The sequence below is a fragment of the Azolla caroliniana genome, unplaced genomic scaffold, assembly GCF_043228905.1.
Source record: "Azolla caroliniana isolate FFs.n. ecotype wild unplaced genomic scaffold, voAzoCaro1.0.p SCAF_67, whole genome shotgun sequence".
NCBI classification, from domain to species: domain Eukaryota; kingdom Viridiplantae; phylum Streptophyta; class Polypodiopsida; order Salviniales; family Salviniaceae; genus Azolla; species Azolla caroliniana.
This window is the reverse complement of record NW_028230502.1, coordinates 115,149-133,508: the sequence shown is the minus strand read 5'-3', so window position 1 is coordinate 133,508 and position 18,360 is coordinate 115,149. Positions and strand designations below refer to the sequence as shown.

The following is an 18,360-nucleotide window of genomic DNA, read 5'->3' as shown; positions in this document are numbered from 1 at the left end:
ATTTACGATATATTGGGGATTACGTTTTATTTGGGATATGCACAATGGTTTCGTATTTGATTGTAGGTATGGAGTGAAAGCATATCTATGAAAGTTGAAGGGAGTACTAATACGACAATTTTATTTATTTAAGTAGAAACTCTTTTCTCGGTGGAGTGTTTGTGTTGCCTATATGTCATTCAACATGTTATAGTACTTGTGTTCTATCGAGCATACTCCATTGTGGTACCCATTGTACGTAGTGTGCTTCACACACATTTATTAATATAATTGCGTGTTTTCAGCTTTGACATTGCAACTCAGAAATATTTACTTGCATTTGACTCTTGATATCCCAAAACCTCCTCATCTAATGGTCTATGTACGAATAATACATGCAATACACCTAGAGAGAGCTTGTGAGAATCATTGAAGAAGGCCCATTTATCATTGAGCATTAGTTAATCCATATATACCATGATTGCTACGATGTCTTGCATTGAAAACCTTAAGGGTTTGATGGATTCACAACGTGTTCCAATGAATTAAATTAAAGTTGTTGAAGGGGTAATCCCTTATCTCTCAATTATCGTGGCCAAGGAGTTTTTTGAGGCCCCTCCCTTATCCATGAACTACTTTGCTAAGTAATATCACGAAGTGGGCAAACTATTACATTGTATATTCATTGATTTCCTTTTGATTTGTTCTTTACATGATGCCAATCTTTATGAGCAACAACATCGGTATTAGGTCTATCAATTTTGTTCTCTTCGTGGTTGAGATTTTATTACTTCTCTAACATTGTCAATTGCAACAAACAAAGTCCTTTTAACATTGCAACATATTTCCTCACTCCAACTTGTGAATAAAAAATGAAGACATTCCTCATATTCCAATTGAACCATAGCCCCCAATACCTCAAGATCTCAAAAATAATTTAGAAATGGGGCAACTCCATTGTTTTCCATATTTGCAAAAACCCAAATGAATGAAGATAGTCATATTCGAGTCAAAGATATGCACACTAAATTGATATGCCTTCAAATCAATGGATATTATGTTCTAGCTCCACTAAACAAAAGAAGCACATTTCAATTACATAATAAATAAATGTTAATGACACATACCTTGATCACGTAAAACCACTAGGTGATGGGATTATGAAAATCCCATACCTTCATAACCCTTTCTTCAATCCATTTATGTTTGTTGATTAATTTGTGATAAGCATATTTCTTGATATCATAGGCGATCATCAAGAATTGGGTTATGCATCGATAATAATCCTTGTAGCTTATTCCAAATAAATCTCGAACCTTTTAGATTATGAAATGTTGATCTTGGTGTTCGGAATGTTGTTCATATTCTTTCTGAAACCAAGATAGGATCTTTCGCTTTAACCAACCTAATCTTGCCATTTGATTAAATCGAAGAGTAAGAGGTTGTTTACCTTTTCCCACCTCAAGAAACTTGGTGTCCCCAAATTAACGTGCACTTGTTATCAATCGTCAGTTCAGACAGTAATGGTCGATAAGGAAGGGGTAAGTAATGTGGAGTCTCACGAGACGTGTAGTTTAATAATGGTGGCGAATCAGCCGTTTCATGAACTTATCATTCGGTGAGGTTTCTATTTGTTTGACGGACAGACAAGAGGTAGTCTTGAACCAATCATCCATCTCACTCGTAAGGATTTGAACATAGGGCAAGTCAAGCCAAGTCAAGTCAAGCCAAGCCAAGCCAAGTCAAGTCAATAAGAGGCAAGGCAAAGAAGAAGAAGAAGAAGAAGAAGAAGAAGAAGAAGAAGAAGAGGATATATATATATATATGTAGTCTTTCCTTTTCTCTACGGTTCCAAATTTGTTGTCATTCACACAGAGGACGCTATGGTGCGCGAGGGTTTGTTCGACGACCTTCCTCCTCTCCATTCTTCTGCTTCTGCTTCGTCGGTATCTGCTACTTCCTCTGGTCCGGAAGATTCAGAAAGGATTCCTCTTCCCCTCCCTGCAGCTCGAAAATCTTCTTTGAAGCGTCCCTCTGCCGAAGAAGGAAAAGAAGAAGTAGCAACAGATCTACTACATGATGAAGGTAAGCTTTCCATCTCTATCTCTTTCTCTCTCTTATATATATATATATATATTGAAAACATTTTTCTGTGTCACTTTTTTCTCCTTCTGCGACTATTATGGGGTAGTTTTTGGAACGATTTGTAGAATCTAAGAAATTAATCGAATTGGATAGATGTTGTTGTTACTGGTGATGATGATGATGATGCCTTCTGTCAACATCGATGAAGATATATTTGTGCTCATAACTATGGAGAATGAATAATTTATGTTAAAACTAAATCCAGATAGTAAGTAACAATGAATTCGAGTGATTGTTATCGTTGTCGATGATGGTGATGATGACTGATGGCAATGATGATGGAAAGTCAACATTTTGGGTTAAAACAGAAGAATGATTGTTATTGTTGTTGAAGATGTTGATGATGGTGGTCATGATGACAATGATTCTGCTGCAGATGATGATGGAGATTCAAGATTTTGGGTTAAAATGAAATCTAGGAAAACATATGACAAAGAAAGAGTTTCTTAATACAAGAGTGGAACTTGAAATGTAAAGCTCATTACCTTCATGAAGATGATTTTTAGGTTAAAAATCTACATTTATATAATGATGCAGCTTTGATGTTGAAAATCTTCAAAGTAGGAAAGTGAAAGGAAAACCTGTTTATCGAACCGTTTGTATTAGAAGTTTGGTCCTTGCTTGCATTGGGTATGATGTAAATAAAAGAATGATATCTACCGTCTATGTGCCATGTTTTATCAGCTGCACATCTGTTTAACAGTTAGGATTAAACGATCATTAACTTGCTTCTATTAATGATAGCATTGAATACAAACATGATTGGTACCAGTTTATTTATCATAATTTACTGGTGCAGGTGCAAAGCGAGTGCGTTTCAAAACGATAGTTGATGCAAGCTCTACACAAATTACTGATGCTATGCACAAGATTGCTTCTCATATTGGAAATTCTGCAAAATTTTGCAAAGCTTCCAAACTTGCTGTACAGTTGATGCAATCAGGAAGCCTAACCAAAAACACATCTGATTTGTTCTTTGATATTTTAAAAGCTGCAATGGCGTCACGAGCATCAGTGACTGAACCAACACTAAGACAGGGCTATCAGCAACTATTTTCTGTTGTCACTGAGTTTCTTGAGGTGGATATCCATTTTTGAGAAGTTTGAAATGTAATATGGAGATTCATTTCTTTTTTTATTTAAAGTCCAACACTTTTTTGCAGTGTTTCAGTCCTCCTCAAAAAGCTCAGTTGAAGGTCTGGAATTTATGGGCACAAGTTGCAAATGATTTCTTTACAGATGACACTTTCGTGGTGGGTAAGAAATGCAACCTCTCCTGTAAACGTTTTATTATTCTTTTGTTCTAGAGCGCTAAAATGAACAAGCAAACATGAAGTTTTTTCATGCATCTAGAAATGCTGCGTTCTCGTTTATAGACATGTGCAAGTGTAAATTGATGTAAAACATTTATACTTAGATGCAAGGTTTAACATTATGCTTAAATGACACTATTCCCATAGTAGTTGGATATGGTTCACTACAGAAAATTTAGGAGAACGTAGTTTCCTGGAAAAATACCATATTTCTGAGAATGATCACACTTTAATCCCTTCACACGAACTATTTAGCTGTGAATGGGAGGTTATATATGGCTTGAAACTTAATAATGGTTCAGTAATTCAGGGGCTGGTACTCGCCACTGAGCACTGAGTTGTTGGCATTTGCACAAGGTTATTTTATTGATTTTCAGATCCTACTTGTTTCAAGAGAGAAAGCCCATTGGAGTTGCAATGATTGTTGATCCTTCTCACTGCGATTTTTGATAGGGGATCAGGTATTTCCGGTATTAAAACTGTACCCTGGGCATTGTCAGCATTGGACAAGATGGTCTTATTATTTTGGTTCTTCCTACACTCGTTCATCAGTTCTGATATTAGCATATTTTCAAGGTGCCTATTGGTTGACCTGAAATTTATTGATGATAAAACAAAATTAACAAGAATATGAAAACAAAGGACTGAAATAACCAGTCTGGAAAGGCCTGTGGTTGGTGAGAAACATATTTTTTAAAATTTCGGCACTCCAATGAACTTCTTTTGAGGACGTGAGCACTCATACTGAAGGCACTTCAAATATTGTCCTACCTAGGAATTTTCTTTTCCTCTCATGTGAACAAGGCCTAATTTTCTTTGATTATGCTTTGTATTACCTGGTGATATGGTTCCCTAAATATATGTCAGACAGGAGCACTAAATATTTCTCATAGTTTCTTATTCCTTTTAAAAGGCTCAATATCTGTTTATTGCTATGTTGTCAGTTTTCCAAAGCTGCAAACAAGGTGAAACAAGACATCAATCTACTCCCAGAGGCAACAGCTTCTGATGATGCCTTTGTTGTAGGTGATAATGAAACTGGGTCGATAGAAGTTTCGAATCAGTCGCTGCAAGCTAGTGAAGTAGATAGTGATCCATTTGGATTGAATGAGTTATTTTCACAGCCATCTAAAAAGGAGGAAAAGCTTAGCAAGAAGAAAGAGGAGGAGGCTGCAATCAGAGAGGCACAGAAGTATGAAGAACAACTGCTAAGGGAACAGCGAGAAGCTTTGATGGTATGCTTGGAAATTGCAGCAGGCCGCTATAGAGTTCAATGGTATATAGAGACTTGGCTTTGTGCTTTTTCAATTAATTCATAAGATTTTATATCATTGATTGTAATATTCTCCTTATTTGTTTTTGAAGGGCACATACTATAATAGACATCTTGGTGAAGCATGCATTTGATAACAAATCAAAGTTTACAGTTCATCAGAGAGATGCAATTGAGAAGCTATGGACTTCAGTACGAGATCAACAAGTTCGAAGGAAACAAGGCAAGAGTGCCACGGGGAAGTTGGATGTGACTGCCTTTGAGAGATTACAAAGTCAGTATTCACAAGCAAAGATAAGCATTCGTCATTCGGTGGGTGCTACTGGAGACAGATCAGCTGAACAGTGGTTGGGATAATTATATGTGAGGAAAGATATAGCATGCATTTCATTTTTTATAATCAGAGAAATATATGGGAAAGTGACTTTGTATACTATGCATTTCATAACTTTAACATTAAAGATATTGTGTTCAGAATTGAAAGAAACTAACCATAGAGTATGGGCAATGTGCTTTTATTCCACAGTTTTTAAATTGTTTCATTCAGAACAGATATTAACCAGTGGATAAGTCATAAATGGTGAGCCGTAACCAAAATGGTGTGAATGCAATTTTGTTTTTAACTAGGTTCCAAATGTGTAATAATGTGCAATAGTATGTTTGCATGATTTCGTGCATTCATGTTCTATTTTAACTGTTGGACTTGACATTACGTAATTATAGGTTCACGATCTCAATTGATGCATGGTTCTATGAGGGTATATCCATTGGTTTTTGTGTTAGTGTCTGTCTGGATCGTGATAACCTTTGTGGAATTATGTGTCTTATCATTGCCATCTGCAGTTCTATGATGGTATGGTGCAGCCCATTATTTTTTGTGATAGTATGCTGTTTCCATTGCGATGCCCTTTGTGGAATTATAGGTCCACCAGAGAATAACGTTTCTTGTAAGTGAATGATTATGCATGCGAATTATTTCTTAATGATTGTAAGATCTGAGATATACAGAAAAGTAATTAACAACAGAGCAGGGTGAATAAATAGCTCTGAAGTGGATTGATTGATTGAAGATATGGTGTAGTGCTGGGTTCTAGCTAATGTTTGTCGTGGGGGAAAATGTTAGAAGGTCCTGCGAATCAGTTAGGACATGGCAGGATTTTTTATTGTGTTCATGGAAAGTTAAAAAAGAAATACTTGATAAGATGATGCATGGAGGGCAAATAATGTATCATCAAATGCAGGAAGCTATGAGTAGAGTCACCATACTACCCAATAGCTCTAACCATAGATGGGTTAGGGTTTTTTGAAGATTGGAGGTACTCTTGTTTGTTAAGGGGTATTTAGAGGATAAGACCTACCACCGGCTTTTGGAGGTGGATGAAACAAATCAATTGTCTCAGTTAGGGGAAATGGTGGCAAATTACCCTAATGCTATTGAATGCAAGATAAGGGTCATCGGGTATGCCGATCATAAATGGTATATTAATCCACTGATAGAGGATATAAGGACACATTGGAAGTTGTGGGTGTTGGCTAAAAAACCGGTGTTCAGATTAGATTTGGACCCAGTTAGTTATTAGTGGATTGATCCTTTTATGGGTAACAACTTTAATTTCTTCCAATATTTTGTACAGTTGGGAAGACTTGTGCTTTCAAATAGATGGGTTCTGTTACCATCTGCATTTCAATATTGGAATCAACAAGCTATTACTCCCCAATTCCTTGCAAAATTCTAGGTTAACCTATGGGCAAGAAAACAACCATAACAAATATTGCATGTATAGTGGTTACTTGGACACCAAGCCTTGCCTTTTGGCACATGGTTGCGCAAGATGGGTGTATGTTCTGGTTGTGTTCGATGTCATTTACTAATATGGCGTTGATATGGCAACGCCTCCGTAGAATCTTTGCTAACTATTCTCCCATTGGTTTTCACATGGGGCATGGTGGTTTCGACATCTCTTGTTCGTTATGCTTTCCATTATGATGTCGAATCTATGGACTATGGATGTTACACTAAATCTGGAAGTGTTCGTACACCACCATTGCTGTCACTATAGTTTTAAGGGATAATAAAAGAAATCCAACCAGTATGGAAGATACTGAGTAGTACGATTGTATATAACATTTGGAAGGCTTGGTGTTCTCTCGTTTTCCATCAAGTTAAGGCAACACCAGCTGAATTGGTTACAAATATTTGGTTGGACATAGTTCATACTTTGGAGGGTCAATGGGATGGTATAGTTGGAGATTCTAATGCTAAAACTACTCAACGTCGTGAGTTTCTTAGTGTGTGGACAACTACTCCATTCATGACCTCCAAGAATGACACTCCTTATTCACACTTTCAACCTCCAAAATGGTTGTTTCCTCTGTTGATCATATAGACTTTGAAATCTTGTAAATTTTTTACACTAATGAAAGGTTATCCTTTATAAAAAAGAAAAAAAGAAAAAATAAGATTGAAGATATGGCGGAGATCGGAAATAAACTAGTGAAATCTCCTATCAACAATTCTTTACCCTCACATTTGACAAAATTGTACCACAAGATTTCTTTTTATTTACTTAAACATGAACAATAAAATTGTGTTAAAATGAATAATGTGTTGTTAATACCTAACCCTTACTTTATTTTTAACTTGAACAAAGAAACCTAGCAAGTTACTTATGCCCAATCTTAACAACAGTATCTTCTCCATAGAAGATCAAAAAGAGGTGTAGGCTCAATCTTGTGAATGTTTGCATGTTCTAGGTCAAGAATGTCTTACCAATTGAAAGAATCAACAATATTTCTTGGAAGGGTAGGTGCAGTTCACATAACAAAAGGTGTGCAAAGCATGAACTCTGAGGTTGCGCCATGGAATCTTAATCCTACCATGATGAATAAGAATGATAATTTTGTAATAGATTAATGACGCTCGTCTCATAGCCAGAAAATTCATGCGCACAAAAATGAAGGATTGTATTCTCTTCTATCTCATTGTTACTCTATATATTCTCTTTTTATATAAACAAATGAATCAAAAACAAAAGAAACTCTCACCCTAGGCAAAAATTGCAATTGCTACTTGTACAAAAATACCTAAATATGGTTATGTATTAGAAAATGGAAATGTGCACATGGTTTAAGTCTTCACTACTAATTACACATAATTTAAGATCAAGTGCATAATACACATTAAAAGATGTAACTTCATAGGACAAGTAATGACAATGTATGAAAATAAATTCAAAGTAATTAGTGAGTAAATTCTATTTACTATACGACTCAATTTCATAATTGGACAAGTTTAGAGGATTATTGGCCTACTTAATACATTAAGAAATATGTTTAGGTAATTTTCCCATGAAAAGAGCAAAAGATTATTAGAACTTAGTGGCCCATGTGGCTACAAATGTTGCTTGGATGAACGTGATGTGGTAAACGTTGAATGAAGCACACATGAGTCTAGTAAATGTTGATCGGATTGACATAAGTTTGGCATTAACCAAGCATAAATGAATGATGCATTTACTTTTGTGAGATTGGGGTTGAGACGTGACAAACGAAATCTTTGCTTAGTAAGTATCAGCACGTGTTTCAGACTATTTATTCTATATCGACTTGATGCACCTTACTTGTTACAAACCATTCTATACCCATATCAATGACATGCACCTTGTGAAGTGTTTCATTGACACATTAACCACTTTCACGTTTTTGTGAGTGCACAATATTGACAAAGTACATACAAATCTCTTGTTTAAATAAGAAATTACTTAATGGTAAATTGTACATATTCAATGTGTGGGTTGACTATACCGATATGAATATCTGTATCGATAGTTCCCTTGGGTTCAACTGTGCGCTATTTAGAGATGATAATAGACAACAAAATAATGGTGAAAAGTGACCAGTAAGAACTTGACAACAACGATTGCTAGACATGGAAACAATTGGTCACAATCAGTAAATTTAATTTAATAAATCGTAAAATTCAAAGTTCAATTTTTATAACTTGTCACCACCATCACTCTTAAGCATTTACATGCACCAAGGCTAAAAGGGAAAGTATAGACATATGTATACGTATTTGTGCGGTCAAACCTTGATGCTCCTTGAGAAATCGTTCAATGAAATCAATCCATTTCATCAATGACAAAGCAAGTGCTCACATCAATGATCAATCAATCAATCAATACTTGCTCTATGTATACCATAAATTGTTCACGTATGTGCCCATCGCATATGCCCATATTGAAACATTTCCTCTAAAATACAAACAAGCACAATGCTTGAGCTTTTTAAGCTATATATGTTGTTAGTGATACATATAATTATGATTGACCATTGTTTGACCCATGATTGTCATTTACATTTTGTCCTCCCGTTGTCTGTAGCCTTAGGAGAGATTGAACGATAAAATCGTAGCATTCATCGTGCATTCATCTAGTAATATTACAATTTTGATCAAGATTATGCTTCATAACTTTGAGATTGTGATTGGATCCCAAAGGGTGCATAACGAGTAGGGACAAATGTTCACAAAGGTTGTTGATGTAATCGGAAATTTTCACACATGTAGACACACCAGATTTGGAGTATTTGTCTTCATATGATAAAATATGAAACTACAGTCTTTTCACGTCAGTAAATGTACATCTTGTTTTATGCCTTTCAAAAAGACATGTTCTAGATCCTATGATAGACAAAAAAATGCATTATTTGCAATCTTGTCCGTAAACAAGCTCCACAATTCAGGTTATATTATGGAACATGACCATCAATTAACATCAAGAATCTCCAATCTAAAGTAATGTTGTAATTAATGTATGTGGTTATCAACTTTTCATTACTTGTGTCTACAATGTTGTCTCACTCATATTGCTTTCTACCAAAAATCCGATGCATTTGTTTATCGTGATTCATTTCCACCTTTAGGTTTGATGCGTTATATTAAATAACATTATTTAGGCAAAAAATTATCATCAATATAGAAGTTGGCATTCCTCCTAGGAACTTTTTTTTATCTAAAATATGTCTCAACGATGTTTTTTTGGCTTATTTCTCCACATACCCGAAACTGAACACATGCTCCACCTCATATCATTCATTGCATCACTTCTTTGTCGTTGGTAAATAAACATCAACCATTTTAAAGTTTCAAATAGGACACTCATACAAACATGGGGTTTTTTGGTTGACTATACAAATGTAAAGATCAAAATGGTTCCACACCACAATGATCAAAACTTGGGAACTTCTCAAAAGATTTTAGGCTTCCTCCACCATAGCAAATCATACATTCAAGTGGGAAACCCATATTCCATGTATCTTTTAACTTTATTTTATGGTTCCTCAAAATAAAAGAGAAATAACAAATGTTTCGACTTCCAACAAGAAGTGTCTCCTATAAGGGCAAAAGTAATGCAACGTGAGGTTGAATCAAAAGAAAAGCAAATTCATCTTCTTACTCCACCAATGTGTTTTGAAGTGACTTCCTATATTTGTTTCCTAGCATTGAGTTTGTTGCTCACATAAAATCTATTGATTCGCTTGAGCTTTGACTTGGGAAGATATCTCAAGGAGAAGCATTGAGGTTTGAACTCGAAAACACTTATCTAGAGAAACTCCCCTCTTACCCTTGGGGTAACTTCCTAAGAGTCTTGCTTGCTGTAATTATAAAACGTCGAACTCTAAGCATGTATATCATTATGAATATTTGATTCTAGTATAGCATTTACGTAAACATCACATCATGTACATTTTTATTGACACCTTAAGACACCATCTTTAAAAGCCCATTAAAAAAGTTGGATGTAAAGCCTACATGTAAGAAGACGCAATAATAATGAAAATGTCGAGAGAAAAGTTGAAATTTGTGCCAATCGACAATGCTCAATTCAAGATATATTTTGATGGGCCATAAAATTGAAATCCAATGTCAAAAGACACGTCACATTGTGCTTTGCATCTAGTTTATCATTCAACAATGTTTTCTACCTCACTGTGTTTTTGCTTATCATCCAAGATATGGTGTTACAAAGTCCTACTGTGTTTATGAATTGCTCATCCTCTATTGATGGGGAACTACAAAAACATGGCCCTTTTCTACATATAAGAAACATATGTAATTGCCAATTTGGTTTAGCCATTACATATCTTCAAGTTCATGATGTAAATGTACCCTACATACTAGTTGTGCACTTCCTAAATAAAATCTTTGTACTAGCTAATTGTGTGTAATGCTCCTCCGATGTTTTGCCTATTTCATTTCCACGATGAATACCATAGGAATAATATATAGAGGATACGCACATTGGTTTGGTTTCAATGATTTGAAGTTTGTGAAATAGAAGCTCCTATGGCTTGCTTTCAATATTTGAAAGTGACTAGTGTAAATTGTTCGTTTAAAAGCATGAACATAACTCAAATGCAAGGACAACTAGAGCCTATAATGTTGTCGATAAATTAGAATGGCAAATATGTTAACTAGCCCTTATTAACTAATATTGCTACATTTTTATAAAAAACTTGAGGTCTTCATAGTGATTAAGTGAACATATAAGGCCATTAATCCATCATTGTGATACATATTTTGAACGTCGATATCCTTTCTTGAAAACTTATACATGTTTAGATCTTCCACATTTTAATCGCGTTTTTCGCAAACACATGATAGGATGTATTGTGCCAAGCCTCCAATATCCAACTCAAGACATCATTCTTACCTCCTTCAAAAGAGATGGAAAAGGTAGCTATCAAGATTTTTGAGGATGGCCTCTATTTAAATCACAGAGTCTCGATAATGGCATTAGACTTTGTTTTTTATGGTTGCCAAGATTGTTGAGCCCAACAACATGCTAAAATTTTTAGGGCAACCTCGGTTGAAAAAAATGTAGTTTAGCTATAAAGACCAACATACAAGTTGGTTTCTTTGAAAACATCCCAATTGATATGGGAGTCGACTTTAATATTGAAGGTTTTAAATCATTTCTATATAAGGACAATAGATTCGGTGTCTCTAAAAGGAAATCAAGAAACAAGACTACCATAAACACGTAAATTTCTTGTACTTCAGTGGCATAAAAGCTAATGCTATTTTTTCTCTATAGCATTGATTGAAGAAACTTTGTTGCGTTCACTTGAAGTAACCCCTTTGTCATGTATGCATGAGCGCACACTTCTTCCTCGGACCACATAAGTCTAATAAACGATTGTCATCCTTCTCCCAATGTTGATGGTTAATTTCAATTCACTTTCTTACATTTCCATAGTTATGTGTATAACACACACACACACACACACACACACACACATATGTATACATCTATGTTGTTTGCATTATTGAAAACTAATTCGAGTATTATCACTATAATCACAATGTTTTGGATATTCTTCCAGGTTCCCACCCTGTCTCTCATGTTGTAGGCTACACACGATCATTATAAATGGAGATAATAGGATAAGTATATTTCCACACAAGTTTGTCCAAGTCTGAACCTGTCTTTTTGTTATATGATCATTGATGAGATACATGACCTTTTTATTGACTACATTATGTTTCATTAAATTATCTCAATTTCATATTTTCCATGCAAGCACTAGGAGAATTATATCCACAAAAAATAATAATTTAAACTCCAATTAAAATTAACTCATAACTATACAATGATTCTTAATCAAAGTTATACTTCAAAGGTTAAGGTGTATCTCTTAAAATACACATGAGAGGTAGAAGAAGCAAACGTCCATGACCCAATGGGAAACTAGTTGAAGAGAGACTTTATCATGGTCGTCAATTTGCTCATGTGTTGACATGAGAACATATACATATTGAATACTACCAAACTATTACCAACATAACCTTAGGGACCAAGTTTATAAGTATATTTAATGGATTGAGGGTGCTTAATCAACCCAAGAGGGAAGGACATGAGACAAACATAAAATATGATCAATGTCCTATACCACCAAATATTATCTTATGTTTATATGTTAGTAATTGAATAATGGATCCAAGGAACAGAGATTAGCAACACCGATAGAGTCTAAGCAGCATCTAAAGGTTTGAAACCGAGAGTGAGGGTTGTGTTCAATGAGCCTTGGCAGTCTAGTAACGTGTGTTTCCGAAGGTAATGATGAGTTAAACACCTCTCTCCACTCCACCCAAGAGTGGCATCCATCAAGGTAAAGTAATACAGTTAGTGAGGTTTGGTCTCGAGTGGTGAGGTGGTAGAATGCGGTCGAACAAATATCGTGATTCGGTAATAGTTATGTACCCTTTAGTGTAAGGTCAAAATTTTACCTTGCAAAAGTGTGGTGTATGTGTGTGTGTGTGTGAGAGAGAGAGAGAGAGAGAGAGAGAGCATCTAAACAAGAATCACAATCATGAGTGGCCCAACACAAGTAGGACAGTTGGCTTCCATAATGCATTTCCCATCTTGCTATTGAGATGTGGCTTTTGCTCTATTATTATCCAATCCACCTTTATACATCATTTGATGGGGCCCTGTCTTTCTGAGAGAAGAGAAGAAGAAGAACAGAGCATGGGTATCTGAGAGAGAGAGAGAGAGAGAGAGAGAGAGAGCTTCTTCTTCTTCTTCTTCTTCTTCTACTCCTTGTGCGTGTATGTGTGTGTGTGTGTGAGAGAGAGTGAGAGGGAGAGCTTGTTTTGTGAGGAACCATCATGGCAAGATGGGTTCATATGGAGAGTACTAATACTATGTTTAGAAGAGGGAGCTATAGCTTCTTAGAGATGGTGATAGGATATGGAGGTATATTGATGGGTCTAATTTCAATGATGTTTGTATTGGGTGTTTGTGCAAGAAGGAGACAAGTGGGAGATAGAGGTAGTGATGGGGATGGAGCCTCTTCTAACTCTCCTCTAAAGATAGGAGGGAAAGGAGGGTCAAGAGGAACAGGGGAAGTCAGTGATAATGGGTCAAGAGGAACAGGGGAAGTCACTAATAATGGGTCAAGGGAAACAGGGGAAGTCACTAATAATGGGTCAAGGAAAACAGGAGGGCCTAAGAAGAATGGGTCAAGGAAAACAGAGGAGCCTCTCAACAACATTAATCTTCAACAACAACAACAATTTCAGCTTAGATCCCCTGTTTGGCAGCATACAATCCTTATGGGTGAAAGATGTAAGAGACCCACTTTCTCTGGCCTTATTCTCTATGATGATAAGGGTAATCCTCTCCCCATTCGGGGCCCTTGCCCTATCGCCCCGCCTCGGCACAACTAATTAGAATGTAAAAGAAGGAAGGAAGGAAGGAATATGGTGTTTTTCATCTCACGATTTCTTTCCTCGGACTCGCGGACTGCATTGCACACACAATATCAGTGCCTCACATCCATCCATTGTTCCGGCTCGTTAACAATGTTGTGTGCTCATAGTAAAGCATAGCTTGTTTCATGTTACTCGGAAAACCCTTAACCCCCGAGTGTTGTGTGCGTTGGCTTGGCTCATTAACTTGGCACATATCGGAGAATGTCCCCGTGTAACACTTCAATTGTCAATGGCATGGTATATTGAGTGAATAGCTTGTAAACATGGTATCCTAGCCAATGGTTCCATCCCATATGTTTTGCTAACATGGTATCAAAGCATTACATTTTGGTCTTTTTAGCATGGTCAAAGAGTGAATCTGTCATTTTTGTTATGCCGACATGGAATGAGACTAGGTTTAGGTCATCCTTTTTTTGTATACGGTAATAGAGAAGACCGTCTATTTCCTTCCCACCAACATTGACCTTTTGAGGATCCCTTGTATATTGTACTAGTAATCCAAACCCTAATGATTGTCTTAAATCTCTAGCATGAAACATTTGGTGATGTTGATTTTGGTTCCATAACATGAACCACAAATTTGTTGAATTCATGTTGTGATTTTATGGGCTTCTTGGTATGTTTCTTGTTATTCCTACGATTCTTATTACCTGTTTACATAGTGTCATACACAATGGTATGACTTTGCCAGTGATTGATTTTGTGGATGCTTGTTTGAATAACCTCAAAGCTGAAGTATAGGTATGATTCTCATTAGTATGTTTCCAAAGTCCCATACTAATGGTATGCCACTTTGAGATAATGAACAACCCCGTTGATGCCAATTTCAATTAGATTACATGTCTATGAACCACTTATTCTAATGAATGTTCTATGTTAGAGAAACAACATTAGATTCCTACAACAATTTTCTCGACAATCCACTTTCATGTAAAGTTGATAGGTTTGGTAATGTAGCATTGCCTCCATATATCATATTTTGCACAATAAAATTATCAGCTAATAAATAATGAACAATTGGCATTAATTGCTACTCAACCAATCAGATAGTGCTAAATCATTCACACAATTGATGAATATTGCTAGGGACTAAATATAATTAGTACGACCATGTTTGTGTATACTTCTAATGATAGACATTTCTCATCAAACATATATCAGCATTGTAGGGCGAATGTATTATGTGATACAAACATGGCTGTACATTGAATTGGCCTGTTGTAGAAACACATCTTCATAAGTTGTAGCTTGTGCAAGATGGAGAAAATGCAAGATAATTTGCTTCGAGTCCCTAAGAAAGAGGCTACCATTTCAAAGAGATAATCATTGGCTTGTATAGATATGTGTGAATCATGAGCATATACGTAGGATACCCACATGGACATCACATTGTCGAACAAGGGGTCTCAAATGGATAACTCTCCATTGGTTTTGGCTAATAAGCACGAACTAATTACCTAACTTCCCTATTCTTTGCATAATCTTTGTGGACAAAACCATTGTAAGTGACTATTTTTTCGAATTTTAGTGACCAAGTGTAAAACCACTAGAAAACAACAAACTACTTATTGGTTCACTCTTTCTTTTCATTCATTTCCACTATATGTGAAAAGGGCCTTCTACTTTAGGAGAACTAAATTTCACAGTGAACAATATTTTGTTTCTAAAAGTAAGCCTATTTGTTAAGTCCGTCACAAAGAGGATTGGGGGTGAAAGAAGGATCCAATGTAGCTTAACATGGGAGCAGGAAGTGCACATAAATCATGCCTTCAAAAATATCAACATTGCCAACTCACTGACTCAGTGCCAAGTATTTAACTTCATATAGGAAATGCATCTCTAAATGTGGTTGGAGGATGTGGCACATATTCTTGCAAGAACACAGGACGTGTGACACATATCACTTTCCAAGCCATGCCATTTTCCTTACTGAAAACACCTCAAAAGATATGTTATTAAAAGCTTTAATCATTGGCAATCTTTGGAATGTGCAATGTGCATGCACATCCCTATCTTCCCCATCGATGTTAGTATAGAAGAGAAAATTTCATATAGCTTTTATTGAAAAGTATAAACTCACTAGTATTAGAACATATTATCTAGGTAATGCACATTACAAGCCTAACCTTAGTTTAGAAGCACGTCTACAGTAAAATAATGAGGTAGATAATACCCTAGTCCCCTAACACATATTTAGAGATTTAATATGTCTCTCAAAAAGTCAAAAAATCTCAAGAGCTTGAGATCAGGGTTTTGCTCGTAAAGCCTGCAAATATTTTTACGGAAGCATAAATTTTATTAAATGCCCGTGCAACATATAACATCCCCTAGGATTTTTTAAGTCATTTTTCAAAAAAAAATCTTCCAATCAATCCATTATTGTCGCCTCATAAACTTCTCCAAAATGATTTTGACGTTTTCTCTTTGAAACGAAGATTCCCAAAGATATTAGCCATTTGTTGTATAACAACATTTTGAGTGATAGGTTGATACATGAACCCTCTGTCTCCATCCTTTAATATGTGTTTAATGCATGATAAGGGACTTGTAACCATCTACACATACCCCTTAATGAGACATCCAAATGGAATCCTAGAAAGTGGATTCCATACACACACATGTATTGTGTATTATGTACCTATATTTGTCTTTGCATGTACATAGGTATAGTCTATAGATGATACATGCACAAATATGTGTCATACACACACACACACACACACACACATTCTCTCTCACACACACATAATATAACACTCTAGATAATGGAGGTGTGGATTGCAGGAAAATGTTTGACTTTGGTTCCATAGCTCATATTTAATACACACACACACACATCATACATACATACATACATGCATGCATGCATGCATACACACATGCACATACATTTATATGACATTCTAGACGATGGAGGTTTGGATTTGTAAATCACACATTGCGAGAAAAGTGTTTCGACTTTGGTTCCATACTTCATATTTGACCTCCAAACTCTATTTATAAATTCTCCCTTTGTCTCACATTCCCCATGACAGATTAAGATTTAAATACATAAAGGTACTGAATAATCAATAGTAATAAAAACTTGTCTTAGAGCCAATCAAATTGGAAGCCACATTCATATGTAGTGGGTGTGACAAGTTGCCCATCCCATAGCGAAGTTTTGGGTATTCTATTCAAACCCAACAAATTCATGTAGATAATGTAAATTTTTAATAACATGATTCAAGTTCACTTGCAGTTGTTACTAAGACCAATTAGCATGTAAGGCGGTAGCATTCAAGCTTGTGTGGATTGTGGATACACGATGGAAGGACCTTGTTTCCAAATCAAAACACATGTTGGCAAAATGTGGGTGATTGGGATTAGCTTCTATTAGATGAGAACTAATCTAGCCTATACTAGATTGCCAAGGAGGACAAGAGGGCTGAAGGGTTGGACAAACAATTATTTGTTTAGGAAGTATGGTCCTGACTCCTACCTTTTTCTCTTATAACTTCTTGCCAATTTCTATTCACCTATGTCATGTCTTCAAATCGGGATGTCATCCTTATAGAATTCCCAATGTATCAAATCGTCCTCCTATGCTATAGAATTTCATAGCAAATTCAGCTAGTATGAAAAATAGCATTTTCAATGTGAAATGGAAGTATACTCTAAGACTTTATTTCCTTCAACAAATATCCGTAAGTTCTCAAACTTCTCCCAAATGTTCTTCTTTGGCTCCAATGATATACACGAGCAAGCATATGGTCAATTCATTGCTTTTTCTGTTTTTAAAGGTTGACCAAGGGAATCTATACTCATACTCACTGGTTCTAAAAAAATAAAGATATAATTAGGGGTGTTCTGAAGTTTTTCCAACGATTGGTTGGCATTAAAGTGGATGAAGTAAGAGGGATCATCCCTAAAGTTACATAACATACATCCAAAATTAAACTACATTCCCCTAAATATACATCTGAATATGAACATGTCGCCAACTAGCACTATGTGTAAAGAGTCCACAAACAAGTAGCCGATCAGTATTCTGCATAAAGGCACAAACACAGCCAACCAGTATTGTGTACAATGGCAATGCTTACACATTGTGTTGAGAAGGTATTCCAGCAAGTGAATTTGGACCATATGCTAAGAAATACAAACCTTGTGAAACAATACAAGTAACGGTGCGAGAACCTCACCCCCTTCCATAAATAGAGGGAAGGGAGTTCATGTTTTGACACAGCGCAACATAACCAGTTATCATATCACATGAATATAATTGACTTCTACATAAACTAGAGAAAAATCGAAGAAAGCTTGAAACAAGCCATCAAAATCCCCATAATGCAATCAAGGCATTTTCTTAGAGCTAGTTCTAGTTCTTGATG

At 35.8% G+C, this 18,360-nt stretch overlaps 2 protein-coding genes across 2 annotated transcripts; both read left to right on the top strand.

The window, feature by feature from the left end:
• The first annotated feature begins 1,832 nt into the window (after positions 1-1,832).
• On the top strand, positions 1,833-5,231 carry LOC147849433 (uncharacterized). Its single transcript, XM_087337542.1, has 5 exons — positions 1,833-2,064; positions 2,924-3,204; positions 3,288-3,377; positions 4,382-4,713; positions 4,803-5,231. The coding sequence occupies exons 1-5, from the start codon at positions 1,863-1,865 to the stop codon at positions 5,065-5,067; spliced, it is 1,170 nt and encodes a 389-aa protein (XP_087193668.1). The 5' UTR covers positions 1,833-1,862; the 3' UTR covers positions 5,068-5,231.
• An 8,036-nt stretch (positions 5,232-13,267) lies between these two features.
• On the top strand, positions 13,268-13,974 carry LOC147849432 (uncharacterized). Its single transcript, XM_087337534.1, has one exon. The coding sequence runs from the start codon at positions 13,382-13,384 to the stop codon at positions 13,940-13,942; it is 561 nt and encodes a 186-aa protein (XP_087193660.1). The 5' UTR covers positions 13,268-13,381; the 3' UTR covers positions 13,943-13,974.
• The last annotated feature ends 4,386 nt before the right edge of the window (positions 13,975-18,360 follow it).